Source organism: Prunus mume, linkage group LG5 (assembly GCF_029339155.1).
Source record: "Prunus mume cultivar Tortuosa linkage group LG5, ASM2933915v1, whole genome shotgun sequence".
Lineage (NCBI taxonomy): Eukaryota > Viridiplantae > Streptophyta > Magnoliopsida > Rosales > Rosaceae > Prunus > Prunus mume.
Window position 1 is genome coordinate 15,601,722 of NC_142702.1, and position 26,468 is coordinate 15,628,189.

At 36.3% G+C, this 26,468-nt stretch overlaps 3 protein-coding genes and 2 pseudogenes across 4 annotated transcripts; 3 read left to right on the forward strand and 2 right to left on the reverse strand.

Annotated features, from left to right (window-relative positions):
- Positions 1-3,647: 3,647 nt before the first annotated feature.
- Positions 3,648-5,063, forward strand: LOC103331383 (AT-hook motif nuclear-localized protein 23 pseudogene; annotated as a pseudogene).
- Positions 5,064-6,607: 1,544 nt separating this feature from the next.
- On the reverse strand, positions 6,608-9,011 carry LOC103331384 (heavy metal-associated isoprenylated plant protein 4). The gene is given in 5 exon segments (XM_008234005.2): positions 6,608-7,235; positions 7,336-7,423; positions 8,309-8,493; positions 8,835-8,963; positions 8,966-9,011. Coding segments are annotated over 5 exon segments (927 nt in total). The 5' UTR covers positions 8,997-9,011; the 3' UTR covers positions 6,608-6,741.
- A 3,475-nt stretch (positions 9,012-12,486) lies between these two features.
- Positions 12,487-15,370, forward strand: LOC103331385 (ent-kaurenoic acid oxidase 1-like; annotated as a pseudogene). The gene is made up of 8 exons (XR_016127509.1): positions 12,487-12,797; positions 13,216-13,693; positions 13,770-14,035; positions 14,235-14,324; positions 14,400-14,478; positions 14,597-14,703; positions 14,799-14,920; positions 15,037-15,370. The product of XR_016127509.1 is annotated as an ent-kaurenoic acid oxidase 1-like (transcript).
- A 1,334-nt stretch (positions 15,371-16,704) lies between these two features.
- LOC148917099 (secreted RxLR effector protein 161-like) lies at positions 16,705-17,329 on the reverse strand. The gene is made up of 2 exons (XM_089052367.1): positions 17,213-17,329; positions 16,705-17,118 (listed from the first exon to the last, which is right to left on the reverse strand). The coding sequence occupies exons 1-2, from the start codon at positions 17,327-17,329 to the stop codon at positions 16,705-16,707; spliced, it is 531 nt and encodes a 176-aa protein (XP_088908493.1).
- Positions 17,330-21,276: 3,947 nt separating this feature from the next.
- On the forward strand, positions 21,277-26,031 carry LOC103331425 (P-loop containing nucleoside triphosphate hydrolases superfamily protein). Its single transcript, XM_008234048.3, has 8 exons — positions 21,277-21,716; positions 22,500-22,604; positions 23,516-23,593; positions 24,295-24,445; positions 24,579-24,649; positions 24,900-24,996; positions 25,172-25,377; positions 25,722-26,031. The coding sequence occupies exons 1-8, from the start codon at positions 21,549-21,551 to the stop codon at positions 25,956-25,958; spliced, it is 1,113 nt and encodes a 370-aa protein (XP_008232270.2). The 5' UTR covers positions 21,277-21,548; the 3' UTR covers positions 25,959-26,031.
- Positions 26,032-26,468: the final 437 nt, after the last annotated feature.

Consider the following 26,468-nt stretch of genomic DNA (forward strand, 5'->3'; position numbering starts at 1 on the left):
GATTTTATTGTAATTTGAGGACACATCTAATTTTCCGTCCAATTTCTTGATGAAATAAGCATGTGTCTCTTATATGAACGGGTATTTTAGACGGAATTAGATGGAAATTTAGATGTATCCTTGAATTATGATAAAAACCAACTATAGGAGTTGACAAAATTAAAACTACAAAGGACTAAAATGATAAAACTAATAAACCATAGGGACTAAAAAGGACTTTTTTCATTTATGAATTGTTCCTAATTCTTATCATATTTTATATGTGTTAGCTTGAATTTTGATCTCAAAAGTTGCGTGTATATATGTATATGCTGCATATTGAGATGGTGGTGGCAGTTGTGGTGGCAATAGCACATGAGATTGGTGGTGATGGCAAAGATTGTTGTGTTGGTCATGGATTTTTTTCTTTATTTGGGGATAAAAGTGATATAGGGGAATCATATACATGGCATTGGATACATATGGATGCATGCTCTTTATTACTTGAGTTATATACCCACAGTACAATTTTGACTTTGTACGAAAAACTATGATATTTTATGTAGATTATAGGAGGATTTCTTTGACAATACCAACGTAGTGATGAGATGTGTTTTAAGGATTGTGTGGTTGGGTTTTAGTTTTGTCTGTTTCATATAAGTTGTTTGACTCTTCTATTTAGTCTCTTTCCTATCCCGAGGTTTTGTTTTTTTTTTTTTTGAGGCCACCATTAACATGAAAGTTCTTATGGGTTTAATGAAATACCATCGTTTCTATAAAATAAATTAAAATATAAAATAAAAAGAAGCTGAGATGAGCCTTCAATGAATTTTTTCAATTCCCATAATACCATAATTATTTATTTATTTTAAATGATATCGTCTACCACCACCACCTCCACCTTACCACCACCACCTTCATCATTACCACCACCATTACCACCACATTCTCTACCCTCATCACCACCACCACCGTCACTAACATCTCCACCTCCATCACCATCACCACCACCTCCACCTTCCTCACCACCACCACCTTCACTAACATATCCACCTCCATCACCATCACCACCACCTTAAACTTCATCTCTTTCACCACAGCCACCTTATGATTAGCACTTAACACATCATGTCTATTTAATTCATTATTCATAGATACAAGAGTTTTATATTAAAATTTACCCAAACGGTTTTGACAATACTTTTTATACTAACATCACTTTCAAAATCTTGTTTACCAAATATGGAGATGATTTACCTTACAACTGATTATTTTCAAAGCATACAGAAACAACTTTTTTTTTAATTTTTTTATTTTTAAAGTAACAACAATATTCCCAAACCGGTCCTAACTCTTAATTTTATACATTATTCACAAATACTTACAAAAATCATAAAGACATATTCTTATAATCATACAATTATACATATCAATAAATAAGAAAATAAATTTATACAATTTTCTCTCACCTAAGATGGAGGGTTTGGAGGGGATGGTCGAGGAGCGGAGGTGGATAGGGGGAGGGGAAGGTCTGGGAGGATAAGGAAGGGAGGGAATGGGAGGAGGAGGGTATAGAGGCCACCAACCCCAAGGTGGGTGACGGTTGAAACTTCTCTCTCTTAGAATTTTAAGATGAAAAGAGGTTATTATTTACATGGAGAGGCTAATAGTGAGATGATAAAAAGGAGAGAGTAATGAGATAGTGGAAAATAATTAGATAAAAATAGTTATTTTTAAGTGCATTTAAATTTCAATAATCTTTTTAACAAAGAAAGGAGGGAGAGAGAGCAAAGAGCCCACTAGTGCAGTGGTTTGGAGTAATTGCTCACCCCAAAAAAGGTTATGGTTCAAGTCCTAGCATCTGTGTAGTGTGTGTGAGTTTAATATATTATTATCCCTCTCAATATGAAAGGTCCTTAAAAAAAAGGAAGGGGAGAGAAATTCACTACTTCCCTTGAATATTAGTATTCATTGAGTAATGCTTATTTTTATTTTATTTAACAACAGTTGTTCATGAGATTTGAACTCAAAATATCCTTCAATAAGGTGAAGATTAAATGCTACCAAACTAAATAGTTATTATATGAACAAATAAAGAAACACAAGCCCAAGTTTGTAGAGAGAAAAAAAAAAAAACCTAGAGTCTATACAGTAGTCGCCGCCCCTTTGGTGGTCGGTGGCTTCTCACCTCCTTTTAGCTCTCTCTCTCTCATCTCCTCTCTCTCCCTCCTCCCTCTCCCTTCTTTTTCCTAGTTTTCCCCTCTCCTCTCTCTCCATTGTCATCTTTCTAACCCTCTCTCCCTCATTCCCTCCTCCAGTCTCCGTTTGGATTGTGGGTCCTCTTGCCCATATATGTTTGGATTTTGGAATTTGTTTGTTTGTTTTTTGTGTTTTTTTTGTAGGTTCTTGGTGAATTTATGTTGTTGTTGGATCTTTTACTTGATTGTGTTTGTGGTTTTGTTGTCGCTGGGATGGATGGGTTGTGGTAGCTGCCGACCTAGCTTCTTTTGTTTTCGTTGTGTTATTGAAGTAGTCACTGCAAATCATCGTAGTCACCATGATGTAGTTGTCACTTGGTCCACGTACACAAGGTTTTACTCAAGTCACTACAAAAAAGTGGCACCTTTAATCACCTCAGCAAATGTCACCAAATAATGGTGTTTGTTGCCACTTTTTTTTGGGTAGTGAGTTTTGGATTTGGAGTTGCAAAATTGAAAGTTGACGGTTTTTTTTTAGATAAGGTTTAGTTGGTGCGACACTATGGATTTAGCCGGTATGGTGCTACGAGTCTTTTCGGTTTGCCGGAGAGAATGTTAAGCGGTGTTCTTGTTTCTTTGTTTGGTGTAATCTAATAATTCTCACTCTTTAGGAGTTGCTGAAGTTTGTGTTTTACTTTTCAACTTTTTGATATGGATTTATCATTGCACACGTGGATCTGTATTGTAAGTATGAGTACATGTGCTTTTGTTTGCCAAGTCGGAGTTTCAAGCCTTTTTATATTTAAGCACAATTCTCTCTAGACCAAACTAAATTATTTTTGTGTTCAGTCATTGGAGATGTTGTATTCATATTTAGCACTATGGCTGCCTGTACTTTATTATGTTTTATCAATAAAAATACTATTGCATTTTCTCAACAAAAACATCTTATGAACAAATTATATATATATTTAAAATATGAGATATGTGAGTTAACAATTCATAATAATAACTGATGTAAGAAGTTACATATCAATTCCTGCATAATGTGATCATGATCACAACAATATACTCTTCAGCATATCAAGTCTTAAATAACAATTGATGAATTAATGTGGTCATAAAATATGGATCCATTAATAATAGTTACTCTTTCAGCATATCAATAACAATTGATCAACTATAAACTGTTGGTGGGTATAATATATAATAAACCATCAACAAAGCAATTGATCCACTATAATAATTATTACTCTTTCAGATATACTCAATAGACTATTCCTTTCAAGCACACTCAGTGTTAACACAGAAAATTCAACTCACATATTAAAATTTGAAACAATTAAAAAAAATTAAAAGTTACTAAAGAAGTGAAATATTTTATCTCTGTTATTTTATATGCACATATATAATTATTTTTTTATATTTATATACTTTAGATGTTGAGAATGGCTGCGTTTGCCACTTTATGATATCTCTCTCCTCCTCCTCCCACCTCTCTCTTCTAAACTCGTACCCTTCCCTTTCCCTGCACTCGATTCCCTTTGTTTTCTATTCGTTCTAGGGTTTGAAATTATGGGGCTCTCCTTTCTCAAGAAACCCATAAAATATTGAACCTCTCTATATTAAAATTATCCACATATTTTACTATATTTTTCTTGTTTTCTGTTCTCTTTAGCTCTCTGTGTATGGCTGGCTTAGACTTGGGCTCAGCATCTCGCTTTGTTCATCAGCAGCTCCAAATCCCCGACCTCCACCTCCAAAGACCACCGGATTCTGATGATGATCACAACACCCCCAACCGCAACAACCTTTTCTCCTCTGACCACCACCAAAACGACGTCGTTGATGACAACCCTCATCATCAAGGGACTTGATCTTGTGACCCCGAATCCTGGTTCGGGGGATTCTGGAGGTCGACGCTCCAGAGGTCGACCTCCAGGGTCAAGGAACAAGCCCAAACCACCCGTGATCATAACTCGGGAGAGCGCAAACACTTTGCGAGCTCATATTTTGGAGGTCAGCAGTGGCTGTGATGTGTTTGATTCCGTTGGAACATACGCCAGAAAAAGGCAGAGAGGGATTTGCGTGCTGAGTGGGAGTGGTATGGTAACCAACGTGAGCCTGCGTCAACCAGCTGCGGCTGGCGCAGTTGTCACGCTGCACGGCAGATTTGAGATTCTGTCGTTGACAGGCTCGTTTCTACCGCCCCCTGCGCCACCCGGGGCCACTAGCCTGACCATATTTTTGGCTGGTGGTTCGGGCCAGGTTATGGGTGGAAATGTTGTAGGAGCACTCATAGCATCTGGGCCTGTTATTGTCATAGCCTCATCGTTTACCAACGTAGCCTATGAGAGGTTGCCCTTGGAGGAAGAGGAGCAGCTGCAGATGCAGCAGCCTGTGCCGCAGTCTTCAGGCGGAGGAGGCAGTGGTGGCGGCGGCGGTGGAGGAGTAACCAACCCCTTTCCAGATCCGTCTTCGGGGCTTCCCTTCTTCAATCTTCCGCTCAATAACATGCCTCATCAGCTGCAGGTTGATAGTTGGGGAGGAAACTCTGCCGGGCGGCCGCCTTATTGATAGTTTTGCTAGCTATAGGTCAGGTCATGACCAAGGTCAGAGAATCGATCCTTAAACAATATCAATCATCCCCCATCTTGTACAATTATTTTTCTTGCTTAATTTCTTTTTTATTTTTCTCTTATCCTAACTTCAATTTGGTTCCTAATTTTAAGTGCTTTTTTAATGTGGTGTTGTTGATGATCATCTCCATATGGAATGATGATGGAAGTTGGATTTTGGAACTCCCTTTTCTTAATTAGAAATGTTTTCAGAGAATATTGTAGCTTTCGATTGATATAAAATAAAACTTGTCTGAAATTATGATAATATTGTTGATAAGTAATTATGTTTCAAGTACCACAAAATCTAACATAACATTTGATAAATTATTGTTATTATAATCCATAAGATTAATACAGATCGAGTTATAAACTATATGATTGTTAATCATGTATAATATTGTCTTCTGAACTTTGGAGCTTTGTCATGAAAATGATTAACTTTTGCCTTTTCTATATGTAGGATGATGTATATATGTATATATATATATATATAGCTATGTCAAGCTTTCCACTCCCAAGGATATATAATTAATTATATGATTTTGGTCATTTGAAATCTCTCTCTCTCTCTCTCTCTCTCTCTCTCTCTCTCTCTCTCTCCAACTGCATATATCTTAGCACATGAAATATACAATCTCTCCAATCTTACAATATGAATATAAGAAAGCAAAAGCTATCATAGTTTCAGTGGTATAACCCCATGTTCATAATGAAAGTTCGACACTTGCTTGTCCACTCCTTCTTCCCTAATTAAAAAAGGCTCTCACATCTGACCACTCCACCTACACAATCAAATATATATTTTTTAAAATTAAATCATCCTAGTATATTGCACAGTGCTCTCTTAGACATCATCAACCCCAGTTGCTCTAGTTATTCTTAAAACCATATTATATATTATAGTGAGGTTCTTTTGTTTACACTTTTCTCTTTTTCCTAAAATACTATAATCTCAGAGGTTCTTCCATTCAAAAAAATTTCCGTAGTTTTTATCTGGTACATATTCTTGGAGGGCTTTTCTTTCAGAAAACAAAAATATTACTCGGGGGAACCCCAGTTAGTATATTTATCATTATTATTGTCGTTGTTTTTCTATTTGTTTTGTGAAATACATAGGTTTCGATTTGTTTTGTTCATTCCGAAAACGAAAATTTTACTTGGCAGTAGCAGAGACCAAAAGAAGAAAGGAGAAAGCCAATCAAGACATAAGGTTAACGACTGCCTTGTTTGATGCAAGAGTTTTTGTTTTAAGTTTTCATGTTGTGTCCTTGAGTGGATCAGCTAACTCTGTGACTGAATTCAGGACTCATTTTCTGTACAACGATAAAATAATTCAAACTTTACTTCAAAAATTCCTAAATCTGAATAGCGTGGCCAGCACATATCGGTTTCTTGATTTTCAAGCCATTGTTCGCCTTTTTCTTTTCTGTCTTTTTATTTTATTTTATCAAAACCTTTTTCTTTGTTGATTTTCATTTCTTAATACATGTTTGATGTTGTGCATGCATTACAAGCTATGTATATATCGAGCTATGTTGTCCATCCCAGGAATCAACAATATTATTCTAATGATCAGCCATGCATACTTTACCAATCCTATAATTTAGACAAACGATTTGAAAAAAGAATAAAGTAATATTTGCCCAAACTATCATCGTGAAATAATCATTTGAGGTTCTACCCAGAAATCAATTGACAATGTGGGGATAGCTCGTGGAAAATCTCTTAACTTTCTGATGTGGGATAAATACTCTGAACAGATCTATGGTCCTTACTTAGTCTGAAAATTCCATCATATATTGCCATATATAGTCTGGTAAGAAGGCATTTTCCAATTTAATCTATGGGTACTTCTGTTTCTTGAATTCAACCATACTACTATATACATAAAAAGCAGTTCCAAATAAATCCAAAGTGAATATATATATTCTACCCCCACCTATTTACATTATATAACAAGCATTTGGATTTTCATCACTAAACGTTTGTGGAGCATAGACATAGTGAATGAAATATGGAGCGTTGCTCTCTTTTGGTTTAACCTCCACCACCTGCATATCTCCCCTAGTTTCTACGACCCTGGTGATTGGTTCAGAAGATTTCTCACCACTGTCTTTCTCTTTCTCTTTCTCTTTCTTTTCCTCCTGTTTCTCTGCTGGTTTTGAGGCGCCCTTCTCCTTCTCTTTTGTTTCTTCTTTTTTCTCTGCTGGTTTTGAGGCACCCTTCTCCTTCTCTTTTGTTTCTTCCTTTTTCTCTTCTGGTTTTGAGGCACCCTTCTCCTTCTCTTTTGTTTCTTCCTTTTTCTCTGGTTTTGGGGGCACAATTTCTGCATGTTTGTGCACCTTTTTTCGTAAATACGATACTAGTTTTTCCGGCTCGATTGTTCCTTCCACTGTCAGAGTTTGTGCTTTCATGTCAGTTTTAACATTGTGAATACCTAGAATATACATTATTGACATATATGCTTCGTTAGAAATACCCTAAATATAGATATACTTACGAATCTTCAAGAAAACTTTGAAATATGTTTAATTTACCTTTTCTCTTTATTAACTTCTTCTTCAGATCTTGCTCACATTTGTTGCAATGCATGTTTACCTTCACCAACATTGTCCGTGAAATAGGCTTTGGAATCAAACAAAACAAAATTGGTTAACCTATCTAGCTAGTGCATGCATTTCATCAATTACATTTACATGTATATATCTGAGCTATAAAAAATACCCTTAGTATTTTGATACTAGGGCTATTTTGATACTTAGGGGTATATGAATGAGGGGGTTAAGGTTGAATTAATACTAAAAAAAAGGTACATATTGTGAACCTAACCAGGACCTCCAAGGTCCATAACGAACACGACCCACCCTATTGAACCAATTGATGAATAAGTTTAAACACTTCACTCCCTTTGAATTCTATCATCATATGGTACATTTCCTTTCTAAACTCTCAATTCAAGCAACTCATCATCCCAAGTATCTATTGCTATATAAAATTTAGAGCATCCAAGTGGAGAGGCCTAAGATCTTTTCTACGCAAGGCTTCTCACACAAACTCTCAACAACGCCCCCTCTTGTGCTACTTGAGCAAAAGCAGTGACGGAGTATGGAGTGATGACGGGGGAGTGGGTGAAGCCATTGGAGCCAACATTCAACCCAAAACAAATAGGTAATGGGTAAGAAACCCAAGATCTTTAAAACTACTATGGAAGACTTCTAAATTCCGATGTTGGATAAACGGTCAACATCTATTCGGGAGTTGCTAAGCAAACCTAAGAATTTGATTAGGAAACCAAGCACTAGAAAAGATCGTACGTATAACTAAAAAGCAAACTTAAAAAAAATAAAAATAAAAATAAAAAGAGGCGACCCTGACTGTTCAGTGAACAGTTTCTATCAATGAAATATAACTGAACAAATAATTCACCCTCGATTCGATTCGATTGTTAAGTAGTGGTAATATATTGAGCAATAAATTGTTTAAACATATGGGTGAGAGTGAGCACCGTACTTCTTTTGGTTCCTTCACTATTTTTTTCTCTATAACGGGGGTTTCCTTGATCTGAATTTTGGGTGATACCAACTCAATCTTCTTCTTGCAAAGCTTCTCTAGCCGTTTCTGAATTTGTACTGGGTCGAAAACGCCTTTTGCCTTTATCTCTCCTTTCTCCATATCTACCTCCACATTGTGAACCCCTGTTTACGTAAAGCAGCACCATCATCAGTTGCCTCAAATATATGAACGATATATACAATACAAAGGAAAACCCACATAATTAAGGACTATATACTAGACAAATGTTTATGTTGCCGAATGTATTCAACGTATTCTGGAAAAAATCAATATGATTAATGATCCAGATTGACGGTCTGATAAAATAAACATCTTATATTGTTTCAGCAGGAAGCACATGCTCTACCTCTTCTCATTTATTCAGAAGTAATAAAGTTTAATTTTTTTTAATTTTTTTTTAATTGGCTTATAAATGTAGAGAAAACCATGATGCGGAATGAACACAAAAGGAACATTTGGATACCTGGGGTAGCCATAAGTGGCTTCTTGATCTCACGTCCACACTGCCGGCAGTGCAGGTTGACTTTGTAAACAGCATTGATTACTCCACCATCTTTCTCCTTTTCTTTCTTTTCATCTTTTTCTTTTTCTTTTCTTTCTCCTTAGCTCCATCTTTTGCTGCCATTTTAGCAGCAAAGCCTTGATAAGCAGCCAAAGAGGGATTTCAAAAACAAGTAAATTAATGTAAATCTATGCACTTTGGAAATAGTTTATAGGTACAAGAAAAAACCATCTAGAATGTTTAAAAAGTAATTAACTGATGAAACTTTAGTCTTGCTTTGTTTTTCAAGGCAATGTGTTGGTGGGAATTTATGTGGAGGTGGTTCAACTGCCTTTGATAATTGAATCATTGGAGAAAATATTATTCATTCCTTGCGGTAGATTTTCCATTAGATCATTCACACAACACAACCAACCGCAACAACCTCTTCTTCCTCTGACCACCACCAAAATGACGTCGATGGAAATCAGGTTTGCCACTCAATAACCTAGTTTCTTTTTTCTCTTGTCCGAACTTAATTTATTCCTAATTGTAAGTTCGTTTAAACGACGTAAGATAATAATGATAATTCTCCATGGAATGTTATGGAAAATTTTGGAACTAGCTTTCTTAATTAAAAAAGAGTTTTTCTATTTAAACCTCGCACTTTTCTTTGTTCATCCCTTATTCTAAGTTCACCTCAACTTCTAATTCAAATTTTCTCAATTTCTAAAAAAACCTCATTATCTTCCCAAATCACCCATAAATACACACCCAACAAGGGAAAAAAAAAAAAAACCACATCAACCCCACACCCCACTATCTTATCCCTCACAACTTGAAGTTCATCTCAACCTTAGAATTACAGAAAATCTTTAATCACAACATCCTCAATAATTCTAGGAGGAGTCCCAAACCAAGAAATAATCTCACATTACATATCTCAATTGATGATCCATAAGCTACTATTTGCATACCCTATTTAAGGTTCATGAAGAGAAGATGAGAATGTAGTAGGTTTCTTGGATTGAAAGAGAAGAGTAATCTGACAATAGAGTGTAGAGGAGTTTGTGTTTTTCTAAAGAGTCATGTTAGGATATCAACTTTAGATATCAACTTGTATACCATCCCTCTAATAGAGGTGGAACCCAACAATACAATGGGTCTCATGTTCTATTAGAGAGATGATACACAAGTTGGTATTTAAAATTGGTCTCTCTAAAAAAACTTAATATAAAGAGTGGTGGGGTGTGTGTATAGATGTTGTAGGGTTAAGTCTTGATGTAACCCTTCGTTTCGATGAGGGAAAACAACTCGAAATTTAGCTAAAAGTCAGGAATTTAAGAGGAGAAATTGATAATTCCCTTGTTTGACAAATTAAGCTCGCTATTTAAATGACGAGCGGAAAAAATTGTAGAAATTGGAGCATCAAATTCCTGAGTTCAATTTCCATCAAAATTGGCATTATTTCACAATTTCCATAGTGCCATTTACAAAATTCGACATACATAAATCCAAACACCGAAATCTTCAATTGCTAGAAATTGAAATGATAGAAATCAAAATTCCATCATTTTAGAATTCTATGTAATTTTCAATTTCTTCACCCAAACGGAAGGAAGGCTCTCAACACGGCACCTGTGTGGTGTTACTTGAGCCAAGTATGTGAATTCATGGAAAACCTAAATTTGATACTAGGATATAATTAGATAATGGGTGGAGAAATCCAAGATCTTATATATTATTTTCAAAAAACGATCACGATTGTAACCATTTGTTCAGGGGGGCCAGTTTTCTTTTTGTCCTTTTAATATATGTATTGGATATATGTTTTCCAGAATATATGCATTTATATATTACGTAAAAGCAGAGAAGAGGAGTCCACGTCCGTCCGTGTGGGTCTCAGTCTCCATGCAAACGTGAGGTTTCTGATATTACACAGCACAAAGATAAAACATGGAGGAAAAGCGCGCGAGCACACATATATATATATTTTTTACTTAAAAAAAATAAGAATTTTCATTTAATATATTATATATTTCTTGTATATTCATTAAAAAAAACAATTTAGATAACCTCGAGTTTCAACATTGGAATTGAATGTAATATAGCTTTAAATTTTAAATTTTTTATATTGAAATTTGAATTGATATAATTTATTTATCTTGAATGATAAATTTTAGTTAACTTGAATATGTTAATTTTTAATTATCTAGCATGTAAGTACAAAAAAAATTGTGATACAGTATGAAGGGGCCTAAATCCTATGTTCCATCATTCCCACCACGACGATTGCCTCTCCCCTCACGTAAATGCTTGTCTCATCACAGCCACTCATACGAAAAAAATTTATAATATAAATTCCGCCTCTATATTACGTTATGATTAATCGGTGTAAACAAAGAGATTTTTACAAAATCTAAAACTATAAATCTTAGGACATCTTTCAGTATTGGGAATTAAATATCTAACTTTTTCAACATTGAACTCGAACAAGAAGTACCCAATTTTTTTTCTTCTCTAATATTTTCGAACCGCCTCATTAAAACACACCACAAAATAAAACACATTACTTTATTAGAATACCGACTATATCAAATCAGAGAAAATGTGATCGATGCAAATTAGATAATGACCATGGTTACAAACATTAACAAAATAAAAATGATATAAAAATAATAAAAAATTGTGTAATACTCACCAATTCTACACTTTTTTTTCTTTTATCACCAATTTTACCAATATAACTAATAGTAAGTGTTAGGTACCGATATATCGTACCAATGATAAATCAATTTACCAACACATTCACAATGTTCAGTGCATGTGTTACAAAAGAAACATTTTTATTAGGACATTTCTTATTAAGAGGGACGATAGTATATTAAACTCACACACACTATATAGATGTTAAGACTCGAATTCAGAACCTTGCTTGAGAAAGTAATTACTCTAAATCACTATACTAATAGGTTCTTTGCACAAAAGAAACATTGAACCCTCACAATATATTCAATCCTAAGTAATTACCATGTAGATGATTTACCATATCTCCCTATGCATTATTGTTTATCCTTATTGCTTGTCTGTTATGTTTGAAAGGGTAAAGTATTGTTGTTATTCATTGTATATAGTGATTTCAAATTTATGATACATTCATATTCGATTTTATGTACATTACACTATTTCTTTTCATAATCTATATACATTGTATTTATTTTCTTCCATAGAAGGATCTTTACCAAAAATGCCGATCACCCAATTTGAACCTACTTTGTATGGCATTAAGATGATAAAACAAGCCACACAGACAAAAAAAGAAAAAAAGAAAAATATAACCGATACGTTATGGTACACATAAAAAGAATTAAAACCATTACCACACGACAAAACCAAATATAGATAAAAGGGGCATATTCACATATCCTTTATTTTGTTTTTATTTTTATTTCTCCATATATCACAACACGAACTTTTTTTTGGGTTTGGTAAAACAACTAACTATTTCCAGGAATTTGCATTCAAGGCCATATGCCCAAGAGTATTTATATATAAGGGGGTGCAAGCACATAGAGAAGCACAAGTAGACTGTGAGCTTCTTCTCTCAGAGTGTGCAACTGTTCTCTCTCTTTCTCTGAGTATAGTGATCACAAAGTAAAAGAGCAGAGTTTGGTATACAATCATGTTGGGTTTGGCTTTGGGAGTTGGAAGGGAGCTTGGTTCCTCCATGTGGATGGTCCTTTTGTGCAGCCTTGGTGCTCTTGTGGCCCTCAAATGGTTTCTGCAGAATGCAAATTCCTGGTACTATGAAACCCCGCTGGGTGAAAAGAAGTTCTCTCTCCCTCCTGGTGACTTGGGCTGGCCTTTCATTGGCAACATGTGGTCTTTTCTAAGAGCTTTCAAGTCCTCCAAACCTGAAGCCTTCCTCAACTCCATGGTTTCCAGGTTCACACCCCTATCTCTCTCTCTCTCTCTCTCTCTCTCTCTCTCTCTTCTGCAATTATATGTATTTTCTTTACTTTCTCTAAGCCAGATGAATTATCTGGTACTGGATATCAGTTTACCGTATCTAGTACATTGTCGATATTTTGGTAGCCATTACCCTCGATTCTTTTACAAAATAAAATGCTGGAGGCATTTTGATATGGTTATATGATGCTGTGAGGATTCGAACTTGAGACCTCTGATATACAGGACAATGCCGTTTTCCACTGAACTAGACCCCGTTGGCAGTTATACCAGTGTTTTGATGATGTGAATGGAAGAGTTTCTTTATGCTCTCCACTTTTGGTCACTCCGAGTTAGAAGTGCAACACACACTCGCACACATCTAACTAGATTGCCTTATCAATGAACAATGCAGGTTTGGTCGTACTGGAATCTACAAAACCTTCATGTTTGGGAGCCCAAGTATCATCGTTACAACGCCTGAAGCAAGTAAAAAAGTTTTGACAGATGATGATGCATTTAAACCCGGGTGGCCTGTTTCCACAGAGGAACTAATTGGAAAGAACTCATTCACTAGTATATCTTTTGAAGAACACAAACGTCTACGAAAGCTAACAGCAGCTCCAGTCAATGGTTATGAAGCATTGTCCGTGTACACAACGTATATCGAAGAGAGGGTCATATCATCTTTGGAGAAATGGTCCAAAATGGGAGAAATAGAGTTCTTAACTCAACTCAGAAAGCTTACTTTCAGGATTATCATGTACATCTTTCTGAGCTCAGAGAGCGAGCCAGTCATGGAGGCTCTGGAGAAGGAATATACAATTCTTAACTATGGAGTTAGAGCCATGGCAATCAATCTTCCGGGATTTGCATACCATAAAGCACTTAAGGTGAGGGAATTATTGTTTTCGTAACATGGACATTAGTATTTGTATTTTGTTTTAGCATCTAACCGAGTCATTTCAGGCTCGGAAAAACCTTGTCTCTACATTTCAATCCATTGTGGACGACCGAAGAGCTCAAAGGAAGGCCGGAAACTACGTGCAAAGAAGAAAGATATGATGGATGCTCTGCTAGATGTTGTTGATGACGATGGAAGAAAACTTACAGATGCGGAAATTATAGATGTTCTGTTAATGTACTTGAATGCAGGCCATGAATCTTCTGGCCATACAATAATGTGGGCCGCCGTTTTCCTACAAAAACACCCAAAATTTTTCCAGAAAGCTAAGGTACATGAATTTACTTAGTTTTGGATCAAGTTCTTTTATTTTGTCAAATTTATTTTTAATATTGGGGACTTATTTACTGGTGCAATGTGACAATTCATCATACATAGTAATTTCTGGCCTTCACTTTGAGTTCATACTCACTCCACTCTGATTTATCCTTTAATGAATTCTGGTTTGCTAAAATGTTTGGTCAATGCAGGCAGAGCAAGAAGAGATTGTAAAAAGGAGGCCACCAACACAGAAGGGCATGACGTTTAAGGAATATCGAGAAATGGAGTATCTTTCCCAGGTACATAAGTGACTTCACTTCCTTTTTTTTCAGCCCCTGCCATCATATTCCAGCTAACCCTTTTAAACTCCATAGGTGATTGATGAAACTCTTCGTGTCGTAACATTCTCCCTTACCGTTTTTCGAGAGGCAAAGAAAGATGTCAATATAAACGGTGAGTGCATGGTTCTAAATGTTTTGTTTTAGAGGAAACAGAATTTGTATATTTGTTCAATTTATCTGTTTTGATGTGGAACCACCTTAAAAAATTTACTTAATGGCTTTGATTTCAGGTTATACCGTTCCTAAAGGCTGGAAAGTTTTGGTCTGGTTCAGGAGCATTCACTATGATTCTGAAATATATCCAAATCCGTTGGAATTCAACCCTGATCGATGGGATGTAAGTTCAGAAGCACTTTTGATGTACTGATAATTATGGCAAACAGTAATTTATATCTTGGATCTGACTTGTTTAACTGCTCTCTGCTGGCTCAGAACTACACACCCAAACCATTAACTTTTCTTCCCTTTGGAGCTGGAAGCCGGCTGTGCCCCGGAAATGATCTTGCTAAGCTGGAAATCGCTATCTTCCTTCACCATTTCCTCCTCAACTATAAGTGAGTCATCTTGCAACCAAATTCCTCTCCATGACTAAAATTACAATTTATTTATTTGTTTTTATTTTGATTTTTTCTGTATGTTCTTCTAATGTTTCTGTAATTTGGTGCTGCAGGATGGAACCTACAAATCCGGACGGCCCATTGATGTACTTGCCACACACTAGGCCAAAAGACAATTGCTTGGCAAGAATCAAGAAATGCGGATCTGCATAGATATGAGAGGAGAAGTGAAGAAGGAAACACAGTCAAAGGCTATCAAAACACAGAGTTTCTGTCCGCCTCATATATTAGCTTTTAGGTTCTATGTTTTTTGGTTGGCAAGTTTTGAACTTAGATCTGCCTTGAACTTAGATCTTGCAAACCAAGCTATAAGAGCTGGTTATTGTGCATTTGCAGGCCTGTTTCATGTATCACCATGTTGGTTTCTCTAAATAAAATTGTTGGAAATTAAACCAGCATCTACTGTTGTTCATGGTTTTGTCCTTTTAGTTTCTTGAGTTGTCTTGTATGCTTTTGCCCTTTAGTATTTTGTTGCTGTGCAGAAACGGCCATGTTTTACTTTGATATTTTTTGTAACTAAGAAACAGTTTTTGAGTCCAAAGTTCATAATTTGTGTTCTGTAAGGCTCATTTTTCGAAAAACCATCTAACAAACAACTTAAAAACACAAAAGTGAAGGTTTAAGAGTTTTTTTGCTAACGAGGTCTAGCCCAGTGGAAGAGGGCTTTGACTTGCAGACCAGAAGTCTCAGGTTCAAATCCCCATGGCATTATAGTTGTGTGTGTTTGTGAGAAATCTCCCTCCCCTGTAGTTTAGACTAGTGCTTGTACTAAAAAAAAGAGTTATTTTTCTTCTCAAAAAGCCCACCATGCCTCCTCTCTCTCTCTCTCTCTCTCTATACCCTTGACCTAGTCATCTCTTCCAATTCTGACTCAGACTTGGACTACGATGACATTTCACACCTATTGGTCAACTCGAAGCTTGACCCGACCTAGAACCACTCCCAGAACTGACCCTCCTAGATCCTCCGATCCTTGTGTTGGATAAAACTGAAACTCTAAAACTTGCTTAAATGTTGAACACAAAAGCTATAGCTGAAAGTTTTAAACTTGATTAATTGAATTGAATGAAAGAGTACAATTTAAATAGGGAAACTAAAGCTACTGTTGCAAGTAACATGATCATCATTTAGCAAATTTTGTGAAGCCATAATCCACGATTGAAAACATGAAAAATAAACTTGGTTACCCACACTAACCATGACTTCTACAAACTAGGGATTCCTTATAGTCCAGGTATCACTGATCTTTTAACTATAGGCAACAACTATTATTAAAAATAAATAACTTAAAAACAAATCTTAACACCATCCCTTAAACTGATTTACGCAGAAAACAGTTTAAGATTTAAACTTCATCTGTAGTCCAGTGCTGATACCCTTTCTTGAACAACGACATGTGAAGAGCAAACTCCAAGTATGCTTATGAGCTTCTCGAACATTAGCTGTTTGAGAGGATTAGTTAGGACATTAGCATCTTGGTCTTTACTTTTGCAAAACTATGACTCAATCACATCATCTTTGCAGAGATCATGCTAGAAGTGATAATGAACATCTCTATGTTTGCTTATCTCATGCATAAATGGATTCTTTGAAAGCTTTATGGCAGAAACATTGTCCAAAAATATTTTTGTTGGACCTTACCGCTGATGACCAAGAACTTCAACATTCTTCTCAGCCAAATGGCTTGGCAAGAACACAAAGCAGCTGCGACAAACTTAGCTTCAGTTGTGGATAGTGTCACTTTGCTTCTTCTTTAAGGACCACGAAACAACACCTAAACTCATTAAAAACACATGCCCAGAAGTGCTCTTTCGATCATCAATATCCCCTCCATAATCAATGTGAGTGAAGCCAAAGAAAATTGCTTTTTCACCCTTTTTGTAAAGAACACCAAAATCAGATGTTCCTTTTAAGTATCGAAAGATTCTCTTAACTGCCTTGAGATGCATCCCAGTAGGATTCTCCATGTAACAGCTTATCAAACTAACATCATGCATGATGTCTGGCCTTGTTGAAGTAAGTACATTAGCTTCCAATAATTTGCTTGAAGTATTGTCAATTCTCTTAGCATCAGGATCTTTTGTCAACTTCAAACCAATTTCAATTGGTGTTCCAACTGGATTGCAACTCATCATCTAAAACCTTTCAAGCACTTCAAGAACATATTTCTTTTGAAATAAAGTTTCTAGCAGCTGATTGTACTACTTCTATGCCAAGAAAGTAGTGCACCAGTCCCAAATCAGTCATATCAAACTCATTCATCATAGACTTCTCAAACTCATCAAACATAGCACCATCATTTCCAGCGTAAATCAAGTCATCAACATAAAGATACATGATGAGCATTTTACCTTCATCACCAACCTTAACATACAAAGTATGTTCATATGGACACTTTTGGAAGCCTTGTTTGACAAAATATGCATCTATGCGGCTGTACCAAGCTCGTGCTGCTTGTTTTAGCCCACAAAGTCGATTTAGTCTAAATCACAAACCATACCCTAGAGTGTGTCTTCATTTGCTACAGCCCAAATCACAAAGGTTATAGGTGTCTAGATTCCTCTACAGGATTTGTTTACAGCTTCTGCAGTGTTTTATTTAACGAACAAACATTTCCGTTCAATAATTTAAATGTACCATAACGCACGACATATGTTGACAATGATTTTCATCTTATTGATGCTCCTGTCTCCCGACCTTTTCCTCCCAATTCTGTTCCTTTAGGCCCCATCCTTTTGCATAATACAATCTTGTGACTAACCCAACCCATCTTGCCTTGGTTACCTTGATTGGCCCACCAAGTCCGCATGCTTCTCCAAGCCCATCCCGATTCTCACTAGACCATGCCAGCACTTCTGCCTCAGCACCAATGCCTCATGACTAACGTATTCTTGCTCATGCACCTCATGTGATCCCTCGAATAAGCTTATTTGAGGGATCCTCTGAAGCTCTCTGTATATATATACATATATATGTATATTTTTTTTTTCAAGCCTCAACCAAGATTAATAAATATATATATTTCAAACTCAAACCGAGAAGAGGGCCAACTTTGCCTCCACTATGCCCATATCCTATTAAGTGTTTTTAGGGCCTGTTTGTTACACCTTCTAAGCTTGGATTTGACTCGACAAATTTTTATCTCATATTTGTTTTCCCTTTGTTCTAGTTTTAAGTGGGACTATTAATATTAGCCCCACCAAAAACACCTCCTTAGGTGTTCTTAGTGAAACATGCATGGAAAATCAGGGCCAGACATTCCCAACCCAAGCACCACTAAAGTGCTAGCAACCACCTATGCGCTAGCCAAACACCGACCACTTAAGTGCCATCCACAACCACCAATCACCCAAGCACTTGCAACCGATCCAAAACCCCATCGTCACTACCACACACAACAACCCCAATCCATCATCGCAGCCACACAGTTCCAGTCAATTTTGACGAGCACCATACGATTTGACTTCCATTCAAAACTCAAATAATAAGAAAATCCACCATCGCAACCATATGATTTCGATACGCACCAATGGCAGACGAGGAGGACTTCATAGCTTGAACTTAGGGCTGTAGGTGACGACGACAGCTTTGTGAGCAGAGGGAGAAAAGGAGAAGAAGGAGAAGATGAGTAAAAAAGGAAAATGAGAGAAAAATTTTGAGAAAAAAAAAAGCACATATAGAAAAGGACTGAGAATAAGAGGAGAAGGAGACGACGACAACCACTATGCTAGGAAGAAAGAGCCCATAGTAGTAGGGCTATGCACAGGAGGAAGAAGAAGAAAAGTTATATAAGAAAACAAACAAAAAAATCCACATGCCCAAAAATATATATTTTTAAAAAACTTACTTTTCAACCAATAAAAAAAAAAAAGCTTGCAAAAAAATTATTTAGTTACTCCAATCAAACGTACACCGAACACAGTAAAAGTGCTATCCAGCTTAGGCCAAACCAAGCCAATCCAAGACAATTCCAGGATGTAGTCTAATTCATGACAGTCCACCGTACTAAACAACCCCTTAAACTGTTGGTACTTATAAACCATGAAAGAAAACTACTCCGTTCTAATGTGGAACTAAGTGAAAGTATATTTTCTTATACAAACTCTAACACAATAGTCTAAACTACTCTAGATTAGTGTAATCTATTAGAAGGGAATTTGAACTTAGGTGGAAAGGGACGTGTTCACTATTGATTTTTGCAAGGAATTGCAAACATGTTTGAGTTGAAATTTGTCCCATATTGGAAAACTAGAATTCCTTGAAGGTCTCTACAATACTTACTCTTGGAAACAGAATAATTTTGATTGGGCTATGTAAGTGGCCCAATTGAGTGGCCTGTGGGTTTGGCATTTGGGTCACAATGCCTAATTAGTTGGGCCAATGGTTAATTAATATATATATTCAATTAATCAAAAGATGGGCCTTAATTAATTAATTAATTATTTGAATTATTTTTTAAAATTCAAATATCATATAAGTTTTGTGTGATTGGGTTTTACCGTTATCTGATACCTATAGGAGCCCTGGTTCTATTTACGTTACATCAAAAACACAGAAATCATTCAAAGTCATCTTCATGTTCATAGCCTGAGAGACATACATCACATGATTAGATAGTTGTATATTCTGGTGGAGTAGACTCCAGCACAACTACAAGCACTGAGTAGGGGCAAAATTCTATTTCAAGGACATTGCAATCTACAAACCTCTATCTGAAAAACCAATCAATTTTTATTTTATGGTCTAGTTTAATTTCGTGATTTTATTTATTATTTAATTTAATTGTGAAATTAAATTATTGTTATTCAACCAACACTCACTGCAACTTGCTTAACCATGTCTCCTTGCACCACAATGTTTTAAGGGCTAGATTCCAATGAATAAACAATTCCACCCACGCTTACATTGCTGGTGCCTATTGTGGCCCTTCGCGTGGGTGGCGAGTGGAAGGAGCTTGCATTTATCTTCATGCGGCCTACATTGCAAAAGTGGCATAGGTCTTGCGCCATGCTTGGGCTGCAACAAGGGCTCCAAATGTTGTGGACTTGGAGGAATTACTCTGGCGTTCTGAGATGGAGAGTGTACACTATTAATTGCCGAAGGGGATTGGTTTACGTAAAAGTCAGTTTCTTTATGAAAAAAAAGTTTGTGGAGTATAGCTAAGTTGGTCTCTTCTTCGGTCTACCCCCACTTATGTGGACAGGAGTTTGAAATTCTCATGCCCAATAAATAATTGCGGGGTAATTTTCGCTTTACTACGTAAAGTTTACCAACTTTTAGAGTTCGATACATCAAAATTTTTTCATCTCAGTCGCATACACAAAGTTAATTTTCTTACCAATTTCATACATGTTGTCAGCTTTTCATTAACAAGTCTGTTAATTACTAACATGGCAACAAATGTGCCACGTAGATTCACTCATATGATGTCATGTGGTCCACATATATTATTAAATAAATAAATAAGCATTAACGAATTAAATTAAAAATAAAAATCCCTCTCCCTCCCTCTCTCCTTGCTCTATCTCCCTGGGGCCCCATCGAACCCATACCCCCAATCCCAACGCTACCATACAACCATGCTCATCCCCACCCTCGATACACCCCCACTCCCACCCAGGACTCGTCCAGATCCTCTCTCTCTCTCTCTCTCTCTCTCTCTACAAATTCAAAAATTTAAAAGAAAAAAAAAGTTCGAACACTTTGCATATGGGGGGGTGTTGCAGGTGGTTTATGGGGGTTGGGGATGGGAGGAGGAGGGGGTCTTGTGGGTGGTCATGGGGAAAGAGAAGTTTTTTGGGTGTCTTGAGAAGGGGTGGATGGGGTTTTGGGTTCGATGGGAGAGCAAGAAGAGAACGGGAGTTGGCTAGGGTTCTGGGTTCAGGGAGAGAGAGAGAGAGAGAGAGGAATTTTTATTTTTATTTATTTATTTAATGATATTTGTGGACCATATGGCATCATATGAGTAGGTCTACATGACACATTTATTGCTACATCAGTAGTTAACAAACTTGTTCACAGAAAGACTAACGGTATGTATAAAAGTAATAAGAAAATCAACTTTGTGTATGCGACTGAGACGAAAAAAATTTGATGTATCAAACTTTAAAAGTTGGTAAACTTTACCGTAGTAAAGTGAAAATTACCCATAATTATGTAAACCTCCCCTCCTCAAATCACGTGAACTCCAAAAAAAATAAAAATAAAAATAAAAAATAAAGAAAATGCAAATTGGCCCAAGGGGCTAGTTTTAATGAAAGTTTTGTCCTTGAACTATAGCATGTTGGTCAATTTGTCTTTAATTTTCAAAAAATTCGCGTTCTTGATTTAGCGAAAAATTAGCTTAGTGGGTAAATTAACAATCATGCTATAGTTGAGGGGGCAAAACCGTAGTTAACCCTTCAATGAAAGCCGTGGGATCCAAACTGTACGGTAGCAAGAACTATGTCCGCGACTATTTTCAGGTGAGCGGGACTGATCCGGATAGTCCTACCCAACGGTATTTCAAACTCAATTTCCGGAAAGAAAAAAAGAAACGGTATTTCGAACTCCAGGCGAGCGGGAAATGGCAACGGCTACTTTGGCAAGACAAATAGGTAGGGCTATTACAAAAGCTACCAACAGCACAGGCCCTGGAAACGGATGGTTCAGCCCTCACATGGCTGCTGCTTCTCGCGCCATCGCTGAACGGATCCCATTGGTCGATCTCGTTCTCGAAGTCAGAGATGCGAGGGTAATTTAACTCAAGTATTTTTCACGCACTCTATGGTGTTCGATGAAATGCCTGACTGACATGTGGTAGCTTTTTTTTTTCTTCTCTCTTAATAGGAAAGTTTTATGTTTAAGACTTGGGTTAGTGAGTTTAGGTGTTTATGCAGCCTGTGGATTTGGTTTCCAGGTTTTACTGACAAGAAGAAAGCTTCTTTTACCTCTGATTTTATACTGATTTTTCACAATAAGTGGTATAAAGTTTACACTTCATTTTAAACTTCGTGTAAAACTTATTCTTATGTAGAGCAATAATATTTTGTCAAAATTATCATTCACCATTTTGGGTGTGCGTTTCAGCTCAATATATCCATCTTTCTTGGTTTTCTTTCACTTCTTTCCTACCGTAAATAATTAGATAGGTTCTTAAGTCACAACACTTTTGTCCCGTTTAGAGCAAAAGAAGTTTGTATGCCTTATCAAAAAGCGCGTTAGTTTATGATGGATGTGGATGGAGGAAGATATGGCTTTTCTTCCTTTTTTGAAACTTATATCTTGTAATGGATTTTCCATTTTCAAAGTATTCTAGCATTCAAGTTGGCTCTTCAGAGAAAAAACAAAATGGGCTTGAAATATTCTTCAAAAAAAGAAAAAAACAGATTGCTTGAGATCTTAAATGGAAAAGATATCATGAGTGGTTTCTGAAATTCTAATTCAATAGTAACAACTTCATTTCATATACGTTCTGCTTTTTATGTTTTATGATAGAGTTCACAAACTATTAATGATTCATTTATTCTACTTTTAGATTCCATTGTCATCGGTGTATGACCAACTGAGGAACTATACATCCTCCTCAAAGCGAATTATAGTGATGAACAAGATGGACCTTGCAAATCATTCACAACTGAAGGTGTGTATTTTTTTTGCTGTTTTATTTCTGGTCATGATAAAAGAGGAGAAATAGTGTTCAAGCATGAAGTGCTATAAGTTTGGTCAATCTTCTATGAACTAACATTGGAATTTCTTTTATGGTTAAAGAGCTTGTAAGTTTGGTCAATCTACTGAGAATGATGTTTTTCTTCTTTCCTTTCCTTTTTTCTTTTGGTCTGTTGGAATTACATAAACCTCATATGACACCCGGAAAATTAAATCACACCTTGGCCACCTTAAAGATTTAACAGTTAGCTCCACAACTACCCACCCCAAAACTAAGCCATGATTGGTAGTGGTCGCTCTGTTGGGGTGGGGTTTATCATGTAGCTACAGAATAAAGTCTAATATATTGCGCTTTGCCTTCCCATACTCTTTCTGGATGCCAAATATTAATCAAATACATACAAATTAAGGAGACGATGTTGGAATATAAATAGCCACTCTCATGGCCTTCAACCAATTGCTTCCACTTGTGACTCATCCAATTTGTTATTGGCATTTTCCATTTCCTTTAGTATGGAAGCTAACTTCATGTTTACTTTTTCATGGCTTCCAATCAAATTATTCCCACCAGTGAGCCATCAACTTTGTTATTGAAAATTTACCTTCAACTTTAGTGTAGAACCTAACTCTTGCGACTAGAACCAGTTTGTGACATTTATATATAAGGGCATGTGGCTATAAATGTGTGTAAGAATGTTGCAATCAAAATCCCGGGCTAAATATACGTATGGAGTTCAGGGTTCATGAATTGCGTTCTAGCTATTTCAAATGTCTCCGTAATCAAGAATTTATGCACTTGTGGAAATTTATAAACGTTTAGTATTTTGTCTTGAATCATTCTCATTTCTCCTTTTGTAGTACTTTCATATTTTGTTTCATTTATAGGATTGGATGAAGTACTTTGAGCAAAAGAATTACATTTCGTATGGAGTCAATGCCCATAATAAAGAGAGCATTCAGCAGGTAAAATGCAACTATCATGCTTGTTTATTATTTCTTTTGTTAAATGCATTTGTCAGGGGAGGAACAAAAATACAGGGAAGCAGAAGAGGCAATAACACATTTGATTTTTGTATGGTGTTATGTAGACCAACTTGTTGGCCATAACCACACAGTGCTGGAATGGGAGGGGAGGGGGAGGGATAGAGGCGTGAGGATTTTTTATTTTCTAATTTTTGGGCAGTGCAAAATGATATTGTTAACCATTTACTGGAACTTCGACTAAATGGACACTGATGGCAGGGAGGTAAATGTCTATTTCTGAAACCTGTGAGGTTGTGGTGGAATAACTACAAACTTAAAGGAAGGTAATAAAATATACCCCAATTATAATCAAAATGTAGTAGGAAACTCAATTGTGTAGTCTTGGGTTGATGGTTGGCTAAACTAGCCTCAAATATATGGGCTCTCAAAATTAACTCGAACAATGTCATTTTCAGTTCTGCATTCTGCTTCGCTGGAGAATGCATGTGCTAGGTGATCATGTCTCTATTAATATGTCAACTTTTACTTACAATTAAAAAATAATAATTGATAGGTTCTACAGAGTATATGTATGTGCAAAGCAGAATAATCTGTTCTTTTTTGGTTCTTAAAATTTGGGCCTCATTGGAGTTATTGCTTTTTGAGTTTGATAAATACTGAGGATGGTTTACTTCTTACAGTTGTTGAACTTTTTGCAAGCTCGAGTCCGAGAATTGAAGAAAGTTGATCACTCTAGTCATACCGCAACAATATTGCTAGTTGGAATTCCTAATGTTGGCAAGTCAGCTCTTGCCAACTCCTTGCATCGAATTGGAAGGATTAGTGCAGCTGGTACCACTTTAAATCATAGTCATTCACTTTTATTTGGTCAGAGTGTTTAGCTGGAAATAATAATAAATTCATTCTCTTCTATTATTATCAGTAGAATTTGAATAAATTGTAAGTTTTATTGCTTGTCTTATAGAGAAAGGAAAGTTGAAGCATGCTACTGTGAGTCCACAGCCCGGTGAGACAAAAAATATTACTGGCTTGAAGGTTTGTGGTCTTTGTCTTTTAATTTAATTTTCTTAAATTGTATATTGTTTAAGTTTGTCGAATATATTTTAATAACCCCAACAGTGGATAGAAGGAATATTCACAAAATTGTTCTGAAATTGTTTTGTTTCAAGATTTTTCTAAATGTAATTCAGCTATGTTTTGTTTCTTCTCTATTATTAGAACATTTATATCTGTTTTCAGCATTCAGTTTTTCATTTTACAAATGAAAGTTGCTATTCATTTCCAGATTGCAAGCCATCCCAATATTTATGTGTTGGACACCCCAGGTGTTTTGCCTCCACACATTCTAGATGATGAGGTCTGCACCAAGCTAGCCTTGACAGGTATGACCATCACGGACAATTTATTTCAACTTCCATAGGCATATGGCTGCTGTTTCTGGTCTGACGTAGCAGGTCTGTCCTATCCACAGTGATTAAGTGCCTCGCTCATACACTGTTAACTGCAAAATGACTGGGATCAATGAAAATTCTGACATTTTTGCTTTTCCACATGCAGGAACAATTCAAGATTGTTTTGCTGGGGAAAAAGAACTAGCTCAGTGTTTTCTGTCTATCTTGAACAGGAGTGATGAATACAAGAAGTGGGCAAAGTTGTCCAACAGTGAGAATGAAAGATCTTTTGCAGATCGCAATATAGAATGCTCAACTAGCTCTGAAATGGGCATGAAACGAAAAAGGCAATACCCCACTGATCACACACAGGTTTGAGAGCTTTTGTTGTCAGTCTTAGACTTATGCTGTCATATTATTTCTGAACTAGGTCTCATAATTGTTTATGCTTCTTCCAAAGTTCTCACAGTTGATTTGTTGTCTTTAAAGAACTGTAAAAGAGCGTTTTGGATAATTTGTTACATTATTAAGAACAATAATTTTGACAATACCAATTGAGATTGATAAAGATGATAGTAACAAAATTTGATCAAAACATCTTGTCAGTGAGCTATTGATCTAACATACAAAATACAATTACCTCTAATAGTAATAGGTTTCTGGATCCATCATCATTCTTTCCAAAAATGAAACTGAGATTCAAGTTTTTCGTCCAGGATTTCGTAGTGCATGATGTTCGTCGGACGCTCTTTGAAGTGATATCATCTTTTGATGGTAATGTGGAAGATGAAAGGCTTATTGAGGAAGAGTTCAAGGCCATGCACGCAGCTTTTCAGGTTCCTCTGGAATCCGAACATTACGCTGTAAATAAAATCGCAGCTAAGTTGTTGAATCTTTTTCGTACTGGAAGGCTTGGACATTACATTTTAGATTCTATTCCAAGAAAACTCTAGTTCGGAGTAATTTCATGTAAGTATTTATTTTCAAGCTATGCTATCGGAAAACTACCGTCATTCTTTGGAGTAATTTTGGTAAAGTATCATTCTTGACGAGCAATGCCAATGCATATATCCTCCAAAGCTTTTTACACCGTCCGTGTTTTGGATAGCAGGGTCTTCATGTGCTAAAATAAGCAAGTGGTGAATTTAACACATTATGTGCTACTCAAATAAGTTAATCTGAACATCTCAGCACCCCAAGAAATAAGACATGAATTGAATGTTGAAATATTAAGTGGGATATTGGAAATTGTTTGAATCTAAACTCCACAATCGAGCATGACAAGTGGTTAAATTTAGGGCAATATCGACCGAAAACTGCAAGCTAGGTCTTGTTGACATATGACAAGAGGTATGAAAGATAATGGTTCAGCTATGCAAATCAACACAGTTCTAGATGATTGCAGTACTGGAAAGCACCCTAAACGATGCATATAGGGATTGGGTGCCCAAGGTGGAGTTGTC